The sequence below is a fragment of the Equus caballus genome, chromosome 1, assembly GCF_041296265.1.
Source record: "Equus caballus isolate H_3958 breed thoroughbred chromosome 1, TB-T2T, whole genome shotgun sequence".
NCBI lineage: Eukaryota > Metazoa > Chordata > Mammalia > Perissodactyla > Equidae > Equus > Equus caballus.
Window position 1 is genome coordinate 29,355,067 of NC_091684.1, and position 14,742 is coordinate 29,369,808.

At 35.4% G+C, this 14,742-nt stretch overlaps 1 protein-coding gene across 14 annotated transcripts in view; it reads right to left on the reverse strand.

Moving 5' to 3' along the window:
* The window catches only part of BTRC (beta-transducin repeat containing E3 ubiquitin protein ligase), a 166,991-nt gene that overhangs the window by 73,395 nt on the left and 78,854 nt on the right, over window positions 1-14,742 (reverse strand). For 8 of the 14 annotated variants that reach the window (XM_070261262.1, XM_023640692.2, XM_023640702.2 and 5 more), the window contains one exon: window positions 3,679-3,756. The exons of the other annotated variants lie outside the window; for them this stretch is intronic. In XM_070261262.1, the coding sequence (XP_070117363.1) occupies window positions 3,679-3,756 (78 nt within the window). The remainder of the gene's footprint in view (window positions 1-3,678; window positions 3,757-14,742) is intronic. 14 annotated transcript variants of the gene reach the window in all.

Genomic DNA, 14,742 nt, shown 5'->3' on the forward strand with positions numbered 1-14,742 from the left:
AGAATAAAGGAACAAGCTAACAAGGGAGACAGCTACTTTGTTAGCTTCTTGGCCTCTCTCATGGCTTTGCATCCCCAGGGTTCCAGCTACACAAGAGAAAGAATACAGAAAAACGTAAACACTTAAAGAAATATAACTAGAGGCCTGGCATCATGCTGCTTTCAAAGAGTTGAGAGAGATCTACTCAATGCTTTATTTATCACTGCCCACGTTCTCAGGATGGTAAGTGGACACATACACAAAGGGAATGGGGGTTGGGGGAAGGATTAGATAGAGGTCACAATTTACTGAATTACAGAGAAAGGCAGGGCTGACAGATCCTATTAGCACCAATGTGAAGCAAAGAAGTTGTTGCATGATGTAAGGCTACATTTTCAAAAAGTAAGAGTACTTCCATGTATCCTCCCAGGCCTTTGCCCTTGTTTGCAGATATGAATAAAAGCTATGAAAACAGTTGCAATGGTTTCATTGGCTTCACATTTTAGGAATAAAAGTAGAAAGAAAATTGTAGCTACTTTGTACATCATTTAAATAAAAACTCATACTTAATGCCAAAAGGTGAGAAATTTATTCTGAAACTTAGAAAATTAAACGGATAGATTGCTTTTCTTCCCCCACACCCTTCCCAACTCTCCTGCCTTCTGCTGTTGGACATGAAATGGAAAAGCAGAGATAGAAAATGACTCGGTGATGCAGGGAGCAGTCTCTCCTGACTTTGCCCTTCAATATTTTCTTTTTCTGCAAATGTCTTTGTCAGGTTTTGGAATTATGGATATGGTGGCTTCAAAATTCAAGCCAGGAAGTGTTGTTCTCTATTTTCTGAAAGAATTTGTATAAGATTGGTGTTATTTATTCCTTAAATGTTTGACAGAATTCACCAAAGAAACCATACAAGCCTTTTGATAATTAATTCAATTTCTTTAATAGACATAGGGCTATTCAAATTCTGTTTCACCTTGTGTCGGTTTCAGTAAGTTGTATTTTTCAAGGAATTTGCCCATTCATCTAAGTTGCCAAATTTTTGGTTTAAAGTTGTTTATTATTAATAGTCCTTTATTATCCTTTTAATGTCTCTAAGAAATATAGTAACCTTTCTTTCAGCTCCTCTAATAATTAAAAAACTCCAAGTTAACATGCAGTGGTCATATCCTATCAACAATGGTAAAACTGTACTTTAGAATAATATATGAAATCTATAAAATTAGTTTTAAACAATACTAAGCTTGTTGGAACATAGAGCATTTTAAAATCAATGGTGAAAGAGTTCCTGAAATCCCATTAGAAATATCTGCAAAAGATTCTCAAGAGATGGCCTATGTGATGCAAATCCTACTTACGTCAACTCTAGGTAAAAGGCAGCCTTGACATCTTTTTATCTATATAACTTGACTAAAGGGAGGAGGAGGGGAGAGCAAATGGCACTTCATTATTGTCATATGCAATAGAGAAAAGAGCGAGTTTAAACAGCTTCTATATTATGTCCTACATTAAAAAAATCAGCAGTGGGGTAATCAAGTTCAGGGCAGTCCTGGACAGCTGCCCTGTGACCCGCTTCTATTGACCCCTGCTATTCATCACTCTTCCCTAAGACTGAGAGGGCAAGCTCCTAGGGAGTGACCACCACAATAGACAGACACAAGCCAACAGTAATCTGGTTCCAGCAAAAAACCAGATGGCACTGCAATAAATTTACAAATCTGCATTCATGGGGCTGTTAAAACACCCAGAAGCTAAAAGACTCTGAGGGCCCCAGGAGGATCTCCTACTTCCCTGTTTCTAAAGGCCATTTCTCTTTCCAAGAACATTGAGTTCATGCTCTTCACAAAGAGAATGGAGATAAAACCCTTTACAAAGAAGGGAGGGGGGAAAAGCCTCATGACCTAATTAATCTCCAGAGCTTGGATCTCAACACTAAATGACAGATATTAGAAAAATCATTTTGGAGCACTAGGAGGAAAAACAAAACCAAAAACAGTTGTTAAAGTGGAGGGGGTGAAGCAAACCTGCTAAAAAGCAATGAAAAAAACCCAACATTAAACCTCTTTCAAATACTGCACACGACAGATCTTGCAAGTAGAAAATGATTCAATAATGTATGCATTTATTTTTAAAATGAATCAGATTAGTCCCATGTGTGACCTGCTGGTCCATCTGTATGTGCTGGACTTAATAGGCACGATTCTCTCTCTTGCTTCAGTTTGAAGTATGAGAGAGATAAATTTAGTTTAATTTTCAACAGATCAGCCTATCCATTTTCCAAATGGACCATCTGGATCAGCCTATTAAAATTAATTTATAACTTTGCAGAGTGAAAATTCGTTTGTTAGCTTAAATAAAGTTGCCAAAACTTTTTGTCGTGTCATTGTTTGCTGACAGTTGTTCCTGTATAGTGGGCAGAATGTTTCCATCTCCAAATTTACCTTATTCAATATTGTTCTATTTATTTAGATTTACAGATCAGGTGTTTATCTCCAAATAGTTAAAGTTGTAACTGCACAATATCAATTACTGATCATTTGGTTTTTTTTACAAAGCTTCCTGAACTGATTCAATTCTACTTACTACATAATTATTTTTATAAAAAAAGGAAAAGTGCCCATCCAAAAAGTTTTTAAGATATAGTAAATAAAAAATGAGTGTGTCACAGTTTCAAGTACTTTTCCCCTAAGTTAACGCTGTATACAAACTGTAGTCAGAAGGTAGAAGTAGAAATGCTTTGGTAACACTGAGATATGGGTTTCAAATCAGTGACTAATTAAACAAGTCATCTAACCTCTCTAAGCCTGCATTTTCTTCACCTATAAACTGGAAATCACATCTAGCAACTTTACAGGGTTATCATGAGGATTAAATAAAATAAGTATCAGCTTCATGGAGGGTGCTCAACAAATACTAGATCTTTTCTACCTTTTCCTAAAATAATGCTATAAATGCAAGTAGATTAAAACTATTTTTATTACTGCTGGTGCTCATCTTATTTAATTTTATATTAAAAATGAATAGGTGGTATACCTATTATCTGGCAAGACTATAAGAACTTACTTTTTGGCCACTGGGAGATGGAAGATGTTAGAGGTTGCTACAGGCAGTGAGAAGAGCAAATTTTTTTACCAAATGCTTTTGGACATTTTAATTTTAAAAAGAGAGCACCAAGGCATTGAACTTTCAAAGTAAAATGTGTTACCTTTGGGGAACAGGGGCACAGTAGTGAGTAAAACTTTTTTAAAAGATGTCATCAATAATGGCTTTTACTTTTAGAAAAAGCAAACAAATATTATGCAGACTAAAAGGAGCTAACTTCACTATAGGCAGATCTCTTCTGGTTATTAATTTTTAAAAAATGTATGAAGAATCTTAATAGGAAAATAAGGCTTAAAGTCAACTATTCTACTATCCGCACTTAAGAAGCATTTCAAGTTATTTTTCCTGAACAAGAAACATTTTTTTTTAAATTTTCTTTTCACTACATGTAAGCAATTGACTGTCTTGTATACCTAGGATATTTTTTAAATGGCTGGAAAAACAATGTTACTTCATTGAAATTGATGGCTACAGCCAGACCAACTACAGTGTACTCTTAATTTAAGCTCCAGTGCTTAACGAATGGCAAATTGAGAGTTTCCTGTCTTTTGTTTTGTTGTGGTAGCTGTTTATTTTAAGTAAGACTGAATTTCATACCTGTCTAAGTGAATTCTTCTCTGGTATTATCTTCCTAGGGGGTTCGCCATTATTACAGTCTTCTCTCTCTGAGGAATTCTGTGAAAGAAAGTAAGCTTTAATTCAGTTCTCATTACCTTCAATCTTATTCTGTGGGAGTAAACTGGATTACATTTCTAATTCTGTAAGCTAGAATACCATGTATATTTATGCATTTATTCATTTGAAGATTTATATACATACAGACATACACTTATGTAAATGAAAATATATGCCCATGTATATAAATGTATGTAGGGATCTAGGTGGAAAGTATTTCATCTATATTTAAGCACTGCCCAGCAGATCATATTCATTAGAAGTCTAGTTTATTGTTCTTTGAAAATGCAGGCTGACACTGGACACAAGAAAGTTCCAGTCTACATTTAGCTGATAACAACTTAAACCATGATTATTACATTCTCTTTTAAATAACTAGTTTTAAACTATAGTAAATGTTTGGTTGGTACAAGATCTCAAAGTCTGGATCCTAAAAAAAAATAGTTTTTTCTCTTCCTCCTCTTCTCAGATTTGATTTTCTTTTCCTTATCAAATGCTACATAGGGGTCGGTCTGGTGGTGCTTAGCAGTTAGGTTCACGCCCTCTGCTTCGGTGGCCCGGGGTTGACCAGTTCAGATCTTGGGCATGCCTACACGCTGGGTCAAGCCAGGCTGTAGCAGACCTCCTATATATAAAGTAGAGTAAGGGAGGCACAGATGTTAGCTCAGGGCCAATCTTCCTCAGCAAAAGGAGGAGGATTGGCAGTGGATGTTAGCTCAGGGCTAATCTTCCCCCCAAAAAAGTAGCATAATACTTAGCTCAAAACAACATTTAATCAGTAGTTTAGGATTAGAGTCCATTCTTGCCATTATCACCTCAAACAGCAGCTAGAAGACCCTAAAATATCAATGGGATTTTTAAATACTTAAGAAGAAGGAAAAAACAACAATCCAATTGAAAGTGAGTTCAGTGTTCTAAATTATCAACAGAATAAAAAGGCACCCCAAGGAGTGGGAGAAAATATTTGCAAATCGTATATCTGATAAAGGATTAACATCCAGAATATATAGAGAAGTTGTAAAACTCAACAGAAAAACCCAACCCAATTCAAATATGGGCAAAGGACTTGAAAAGAGATTTCTCCAAAGAAGATATACAAATGACCAACAAGCACATGAAAAGACGTTCAACGTCACTAATCATTTCAGAAATGTAAATCAAAACTACAAGGAGATACTACCTCTCATTTATCAGGAAGGCTACTACCAAAAAACAAACACAATAACAGAAAACAACAGGTATTGGCAAGGATGTTGAGAAATTGGAACTCTGGTAAAATGTTGGTGGGAATGTAAAATGATACGGCTGCTAAGGAAAACAGTATGGCGGTTCCTCAAAAATTAAAAATAGAATTATCATATGATCCAACAATTCCACTTCTGGATAGACACCCAAAAGAATTGAAAGCAGAGTCTTAAAAGAATTGAAAGAAGAGTCTTAAAGAGATATTTGTACATTCATATTCATAGCAGCATTATCCACAATAGCTAAAATATGGCAGCAATCCAAATGTCCATTGACAGATGAAGGGATAAGCAAAATGTGGTATATACATACAGTGGGACAGTATTCAGCCTTATAAAAAAAAAAAGAAAGAAAAGCCAGACATAAACTACAACATGGATGAACCTTGAGGACATTATACTAGGTGAAACAAGCCAGTCACAAAAAGATAAATGCTGTATGATTCCACTTATACGAGATACTTAGAGTAGTTAAAATCATAGAGACAGAAAGTAGAATGGCGGTTGCCGGGGGCTGGGAGAAGTGGGGATTGGGGAATTACTGTTTAATGGGTACACAGCTTCAGTTTTATAAGATGAAAGAGTTACCGAGATGGACGGGGGTAATGGTTGTGCAACATTATGAATGTATTTAGTAGCAGTGAACTGTATACTTAAAAAATGGTTAAATGGTAAATTTTATGTTGTATATTTTATCACAATAAAAATAACTGAAGTGGGCCAACACTGCGGCCGAGTAGTTAGGTTCACATTGACCTAGTACTGCTTGTCAAGCCATGCTGTGGCGGCATCCCACATAGAAGAAGTAGAATGTGACTCACAACTAGAATACCCAACTATGTACTGGGGCTTTGGGGAGAGAAAAAATGAAAGAGGAAGACTGGCAAGAGATGTTAGCTCAGGGCCAATCTTCCAAAGAAATGCCGCCAAATTCTTAAAAAAAAATAGAAAAGAAATCTAGCAATCAATACCATGTGAATCACTATCTGCAAGGCAAAAATACAGAAAATCCAAATACATATTATTTGGGCTCTATTTCCCACAACTACATTTGTCATGTTAATATTTTCAAATTTGCAGTTAATGAATTCACTACATTACATATATTCATCACATTCTAACTGGGGAGTTACTGTATTTTTAGATCCAGAAATTATTTCCAACATATGAATTTATCTGAAAATTTTCATATGAGTATAAAATCATTGGTAGAATATAGGATCATAACTGTTTTAAACTTAGATATTAGTTATACTTTTTTTGGTTTGTATCAAATATTATATTTAAAAATATATTAAAGGAAAAATAGTGTGTATATATATTTATAGTGTCATTTTAAGGCCCTTGCACTCTGTGGCTAACACCTGTATCTTGTGTGTCACCTGTAGTGGGCCTGACAGGTCAGTACTCTAAAGTGCTCCTTTTGGGTAGAACTCTCTTATGATGTTTAACTTGATATTTTACGTTTGTGATGATCACTTTAAGGTAAAGATCCCTAAAATTAAGACAAAGAAGAAAACACATGCTTTGTTACAAGCAAGGGACAGAGAGTCAATAACTTCAAAGTTCCAATTGCTTTTTCTTCCTAATTTGAAAAAAACAAATGTAGACTATCTACAAAAAAATCAAGGAGAGATATAGTAGAGTTAATGATCATAAGGCATACCAAATAAGGAAACTAGCAATATTTGCCATTATAGGAGAATCAGACAAAGGAGGGAAAAGGTCAACATTAAACCCATAAAATCAATTTGTATATTTAACTTTTCTTAAAGTATAGATCAATGTTTTAAATGCCCAAATTAAATCTTATATAATAAAAAGTTAAGCCTGTATTCAATTAAGCCAGTATTCAATTATAAACTTATAATTTACAAGTGACTATTCCCCAGACCATGAAGTTCTGCCATCCTTTAAATACCATTTCAGATAATCTAAACCTGTTTAATTCAATGTAAGGTCCTATATTTCAAAATTAATTATGTTTTGTTAAAATATCATTATAAACTTGAAATTCTAAATAATTTTGGGGGGAAGCTTGTTATACTAAAGACATTATAAATCACATTTTTACTCTACAGGTGCTTGGGATGAAACAAAATAGATGGTAAGCTCTCTATACTAAATCACATAGTAAAAAAAAAAATAGTGATCTGAACATAATAGGATGAGTAGTAACTATCTCACCTGTATCCACAATTTTCTTCCTTCTGACCCTCTAGTTTAGCTGGATTTTGATAGGGAACTATTGAGTGGGTATTATGAGACGGTCTAAGGTAGGAACAGGTGAAGGGAGCTAAAGGATAATGACTATCTGAGAGCAGAACACAGAGTTGTAGAGGAGCTCCTTTCCCTTCTCCACTCCATGAGGGCAAAGGATATACATAGGTTGTGTTGTTCAAAAGAGTAACTCTTAACAAACAGGAAAAAGAAAAACAAGCATTGTTATAGCTAGTTCTTTTTAGATAGATTAATCCAACATTTTTTACAATGACCATCCACCATGAGAAACCAAATCAGCACTAAAAATTCAACTCTGTTGTTATATACAATAGAGGAGGGTCATTAAACAGTCATGATATCAGAAGCAAGGAGTAAGGTACCCTCCTAAAAGTGAAGAGAAGAGCCAGAAAACCAGTGAATAAGAGATAAATAGCTCTATAGTCTTGAGAGTGGAGAGAATGATGAAATAGCCATGTATATCTAAATGGTCACCTCAGTGGTTCTCAAAGCTGTGTGCTCTCCAGTATCACCCAGGAGAGTTCAGCAGCACAGTTATTCCTTGTATCTTTATCTATGATGCACCCCAGTAAGCAATGTTCACAATTGCCCTGGGTCTTCAAGCTAAGTTATGTCAAATAAGTTCTGTTTAAGGGCAACTAATTGATGCAAGTAAGGTTCATCACACAAATTAGTGGGTGAAAGTTAGACAAATAACAGGATGGTTACATAATCTCAAAATATTCCTCCATAAGATATTTAATAATTACAAAAAGAAACACAGTAACCTCACAGTGGAGAGATCTGGCAGACACAACCTTAACATTAGGTGCCTCTTGATATGATGTGTTATTACTACTGAGGTTACCTTACCAAAAACACATAAACCCAATGTGCTTATGAGAAAACATCAGACTAACCCAAATTGAGGGACATCATATAAAATCACTACTTTGTACTTAACAAAAAAATGTCAAGGTCATGAAATACAAAGACAGACTAAGGAACTGTTTCAGGTTAAAGGAAATTAGACATGACAACTGAATGCAGCTTGTGATCTGAGATTATTTTTGGGAGCTGAAACAAAATTGATGGTAAATTCCTCTATACTGAATTATATAGTGAAAAATACTGATCTGAGCCTAACAGGATAAGTAGTAACTATCTAGCCCATATCCCAAATTTTCTTTCTCCTGACCCTCTATTTTGTCTGATTTTGATGGGTAACTATTGAGTGGGTATTACAAAATAATGGTATAAAGGACATTATTGGAACAATTGGAAAAATCTGAATAAGGTCTGTAGATGAACTAATAACATTGTATCAATGTTAATTTCCTGATTGTTTCCCCAATTCTAAATTTACATGCAGAAAAATTCATTTTTGGTGTCTAGCTCTATGAGTTCTGACAAAAGCACAGATGTATAACTACCACCACAATCAAGATGGAAAGCAGTTCCATCCCTCCCTACATTCCCTTGCGCTGCCCCTTTACAGTCAAATCCTTTCTCCAATGATCACTCATTTTTTTGTCTCAATAATTTTGTCTTTCCCAAATATCATAAAATGCAAGCACATAGTAATTTTTTCAGTCTGTCTTTTTTCACTTAGCATAATACATTTGAGATTCATTCGTGTTGTTGCATGTATCAGTAGTTCTTTCCTTTTTATTGCCAAATAGTATCACTGTATGGATGTACCACAGTTCGTTTATACATTCAATTTCCTGATTTTGATAATTTGTATTGTGGTTATTTAAAAGAATGTTCTTGTGTTTAGGAAACATATAATGAAACATTTAGGGGTAAAAGGACATTATGTCTCTAACATTCAAACAGTTCAGAAAAAATAAGTAAGCAAATGTGAGTATATATACATATGTGTAAATAGAGATAAAGGAAATGTGGTAACAGGTTAACATATGGAGAATCTGCGTGAAGAGTATAAGGGGATTCTTTGTACTAATCTTTCAACTTTTGTGTGAAGCTAAAATTATGTCAAAATATAAATTAACAAAATAGATGAAACCTAGAAGAAAATATGTTAAGAAATGGAAAAATAGAAGTCAAATAGAAGTCAGATGAAAAAATGGGGGAGGGGGAAGTCCATCAATATAAATAAAAGTTATATTCTACCACTTAACCCTGAGCCAACTAGAAAAACCTGACTGCTCAGACCAACTCATTCACAATACTCAGATGGAACATTTCATTATAGTAAATCATTTGCAGAATGTGTTTATAATGCTGGAATAACAATACTGTATAAACAGTAGCATTATACTAAAATGTCTCTGAAAAAGATACTACATAACTTGTTACCTTTTATATTAACTCAAATATTTCTATTAGCCCAGCACTTACTAGCTTAGAATGAAAGGGGGCAAAATAAAGGTCTCACTGACAAATTTGAATTTAACTTCAAACTGGAAGCGTTTGTCTTGTAACACCTGCAAACATAGTAACAGAGATTTGGGTAGGAAAAAGCCAATAAAGTGGAATATTGCTAAAGCTCATGCATTAGATCTCGGGGATATATTTTGGATAAAATATTTCCAGAAGTAACCTGGGGGTGAATAAAAAAGCAAACGGAATCAAATTTTAAAAAGTATTCAGATGATAAACTTAAATAACCTGTCTCAAAATCAACATATCCAAATTTAAAGCACTCTTTTACCATACTCACCCATTCTAGGCCAGCTCTTTCTCCCCCAGTTTTTCTTTCCATCCCTGACCTGACTCCTCTGAGTCAACTTTTACTCACCCTCTCCTCACGTTTTCTTTTTTCCTTTGAATGTATCTAGCCAATTTCAGGTCTTCAATTTTTCCTTTGGATCGTCTATTTTAGTAGATGTAACTCTAGTTTTGTATTTCCACTGCCTCTACTCTAGTCTAGACCACCAACACCTCTTACTAGTGCTATTACTATTGAGATAGGCTTCTGACATCCTTGCCTAAATCTGTATCTGGTCCACTCTATACACTACTGTCAGAATCATCGTTCTAAAAAGATCTTATTCCCTGTTCAAAAACCTTTTATTGCTGTCACCTACAGGATAAGTCTAAACTTCTTAGTATAGCGTCCACAATCTGGCCAACTCACCTTTCCATCAAAGTCTCTTGCACCATTTACATGACATTATCATTCTCCAAAATAAGAAGAGCACTCTCTCATTCCCTTGCTTTTGCTAATTCTATTTCCTCAACGTGTAACAGTCTTCTTTCCCGATCTCTTCATCTACTAAAATTCTGATTCGAGAGTCAACTAAAATTATACCTTCTCTGAGAAGCCTATGCTCATCCCCTCCATTCCCCACCTACCCCAGCTGAAATTAATTACTCTGAATTAGCACTTGATTTCTATTTTGGCACTTATGCTTTATATTTTACCTCTCTAAATGAACAAGCTTACCAACCCCACCCTACACTGTAAGTTCCCTTCAGGGCAGGGCCAGTTTTTTTCATCTTCATTTCCCAAAGGCTCAGCACAAAGCGTGAGAACATACTGTGAGTTTAAACATGTTTATTGGATTGAGTACTATTGCCAGATTAATTTTTCTTTCTTAAACACCACTACTGTCATGGTGATCTCTTCCTCAAAAACTTTTAATGGCTCTTTATTTCTATGAAATCAAATATGAAGTTCTAGGCCTAGTTATCAAGACCTTCCAGAATTTTCTGCTACATTATAAAGTTGATTCCCTCAACACACATTTTCTGCCCTAGTTAAGCAAGTCTCTTCACAGTCTCAAAAACATGTGATATAATCTTAAAATTTTCAGGCTGAAGGATCCTTAATTCTAGTCTAGTTCACTTGACAACTATAAACACAAGAAATTTAATCTATTCAAGTCCTATCCATTCTTAAAATGAGTTTCAACTGTCATCTTCTCTAAGAAACCATACAACTACTCCAGCTTACTCTACTGGAAATTCCTTAACATTTTTATCTTGGTGCACATGTGTAATTTGGCACTTAATTAGATAAATGTTTGCATGTTATTCTCAACTACCCAATAAGGTTGAAAGGTTACTGGGCGAAGTCTTTGTGGCTCCCTCTACCTCTCAACACATTACATAATACACAGATAATAAGGGCTTAATAATTGAAACCCTATATCCACACCATCCAGCTAGCTTTAAAAATGGTTTTCATAGCACAGAAACTTGAAAGAGATAGCCCAACTACAGTCCTACCATTTCACCACTTATAATGCCACTATGATAATTTAGAGCAGGAGTTAGCAAGCTAAAACTTTATTTATTGAAGTTTTATTGAAACTTAGCCACTCCCATTCATTTACCTTTTGTCTATGGCTGCTTTCACACTACAATGGCAGAGGTGAGTAGTCACGACTGAGATCCTATGGCCCACAAAGCCTCAAATGTTTATTACCTGGTCCTTTACAGTTACAATCTGCCAGTACTTAAGAAGGAAAAGTTCTTCTGTGGATAAGCAAAGCATTCCTAACTTTTCGGAGTTTTTTTGGTGTCCAAAACAAGAAGTAGAGAGGTTTTGATGGTAGCACACAGCAGGTTTATGGCTGGGGCAATATTCTCTGCGACCTAGTAAGTGGCTTATTTACTGTTTTCAGTTATCTATTTGAACACACAACTCCTGATGACATGGATAATTAAGAGTTGATTATATAATCAAATGAAAAACTAAACTAATTTACACAGTGATGAAAAGTCAAGCTACTCATAATGACTTATAATAATCTTTGAGTTAGCATCTTGCTCAAGGTTAGAGCCTAAGCCTGTTTGAATAGACATCTGTTATAAACAAAATAACCCGCTCCAAAACTAGAAGTAACATTTTCCACATTCTTGACTGGGAGAATTCAAAGGGCTATGTAACCAGGAAAATTATATCATTTTAGCAAAGCAGGTAAATTGTGGTGAATTATAACTCTGATTTTGAACACATTTAAAAAATGGAATCATTTGTTCACATCATTTAGAATGACAACTCATGTGAAGAAAAAGACCTAGAGACCAATTTCTAATAGCTAGTTGCAAACATTATATAGTGGGCTTGACTGGCAAATTAGTAATTAGATTAATATAATTCCCATTAGCTTATTATATGATTCAGAGCTAATTATAGCCTCCAAATATATATGATTTGTAATTTTCAAAAGTAGGGACAATTTTCCTTCCACAAGGTTAAAAGGTCACTTAGCTACATGGATAAAAATTATTCAAACTCTTCGGGGCCGGCCCCATGGCCGAGTGGTTAAGTTTGCGCGCTCCACTTCGACGACCCAGGGTTTCGCCGGTTTGAATCCTGGGCACGGACATGGCACCGCTCATCAGGCCATGCTGAGGTAGCGCCCCACATGCCACAACTAGAAGGACCCACAACTAATATATACAACTATGTACTAGGGGGCTTTGGGAGAAAAAGGAAAAATTTAAAAATCTTAAAAAAAATTATTCAAACTCTTCAATGAAAGGTGACAAAATAAAATAGTGTGTGTGTATATTTAAACTAATTTTAATTAATCCTTCTAGGATATAATGGGGGAAAACTTAGGTCATTTAAGTTCAGAAGCTAACTGAAGAATCCTATTCCAGGACCAGTTTTAGAGAGGACCCGAAGTGTCCTCATAATATTCTCTTGCATGTTTTCATGCATATTGCTTCTCCAGTATGTTTATCATTTGACATACTCTATTAAACCACAACCACATCAAAGCTTCCCTATACTGCTGAACTTCAACAAGATCCACCAGTTAAAGCTTTCAAGAAGTGATATTTTCTAGTAATATACCAACCCAAGCACAGTGCTAGGAACCAGATATAATGGAAAACACTCTCTGGGACAACCAAACACACAGGACTTCCATTAATACTGCCTTACTCCCTATGACTGATTACCAAAAAAACCACCAAGTAGGTTTTTCCCCCTGCTACACTGTCCAGCACTAATTTTAGAACACTACAGATGCAGCCTTTCTCAAAATGCAAAGGGATTGTGTATATTTGCAAAGAACAACTATTTTTTATGCTTCCAAATTCTTAATCCTGTTTGGAGCTGTCAGTGGGGGTTAATGGAAGCCTTGGATAGGAGAATTCCAATCTGGTTGGCAGATGGATAGGTTGGTTATAGCTGCATAACTATGTCTTGCCTGCAGGCACAATTCAGAACACTGTTAAAGCAATATAAAGTCTCTGTCAAGCTGAACCATTTGGATCAGTAGCAAGCAGAAATAATAATAAAAAAGAAGTTCATTTCTGGGCCTTGTGCATTTATGCTAGTATGCAGAAACTGATTAATTGTCATAGTGTGCTGGTCTTCTATACCTCAGATTTCTACTTCTGGAGTAGATTTTGCATGCTAATATAATCATTCTCCCTCTTGAGACATTAGCAAATAATCAAATGAAAAACAGGATCATAATTTACTGAGATTCAAGCAATTCTCTATGCAAATTTGACTTGTTATTGCTGCTGCCTCGTTAATCTGAATGCCTTTGACAAACTCCTTTGATTTATGAACTCGTGACAACTCCAATGTGTATATATTTTGCTAGATTGACATTATCATTAAGAGTGGGTGGACTGAGCTCACATGAATGGCTGATTTTATTCGCTGGTGTCTGCTGCTCAACAGCTGAGCATCTCCTCCTCACAAAGCCCCTGAGCGTCAGGCTCTTCCCATCTTCCCATCCATTCATCATCTCGATGTTAATTGGCCCAGGCTTTAAGCAAATTTTCAACACGATTTAAAGGCACGGTGACACTGATTACTGACCCTCTGCCATACGGTGCCTATTGATTAACCTGACAGAGATGATGAGCTTGAGGGAAACTAGGTGTGTGGGGACCTCAAGGGGAAAAATATATTGTCTATGCAGGCAAACACTTGTCATTACCTCACAAGCCAGAATTTGCACAGCACACATTCTTAAAACACACTACTGCTTTAACACCTACAGCTATCACAGAAAGTGCTTTCTGTATTCAGAGATATTATAGATATGTCACGTCAAAGCACATGACACATTCAGTATTTAGAAGAACTCCCCGGATAGATAGCTGCCTTTCAACCAATTATGCTTGTGCTGGCTGATGTATGTATTTTAGGTTAAATTCAAAGAAAGTGCTGGGTGGACTGGTAGTGTTGTATCATATCAGAAAAGAATTAGATTAGGAAAATAAACTAGGTTCTTGAAAATAAATAGATAGAGGAAGGAAGAAAGGAAGGAGTAAAATTGCTATTCAACCACTACTATATAATAAGCTGCCATTCTATCACTATTAAAATAAGAGGTACTCTTAAAAGGCAAGAAAACAACAACCTGATTTTACAAATTTTACTTTCTGTTCTTTAAATACTACTACCTGATTCCAACTGTCAAACTATTCCTGGCATAGAAATTACCAATGACTGAAGATTTAAAAATAAAGTTAAGCAATATTTAAGTCCAAAAAAAATACCCCTTAAATTCTTGCTTGTCCGTTTTCAACAACTGCTATACAAACTACTAAGGGAAATTCTGCAGGATGTTTGAAG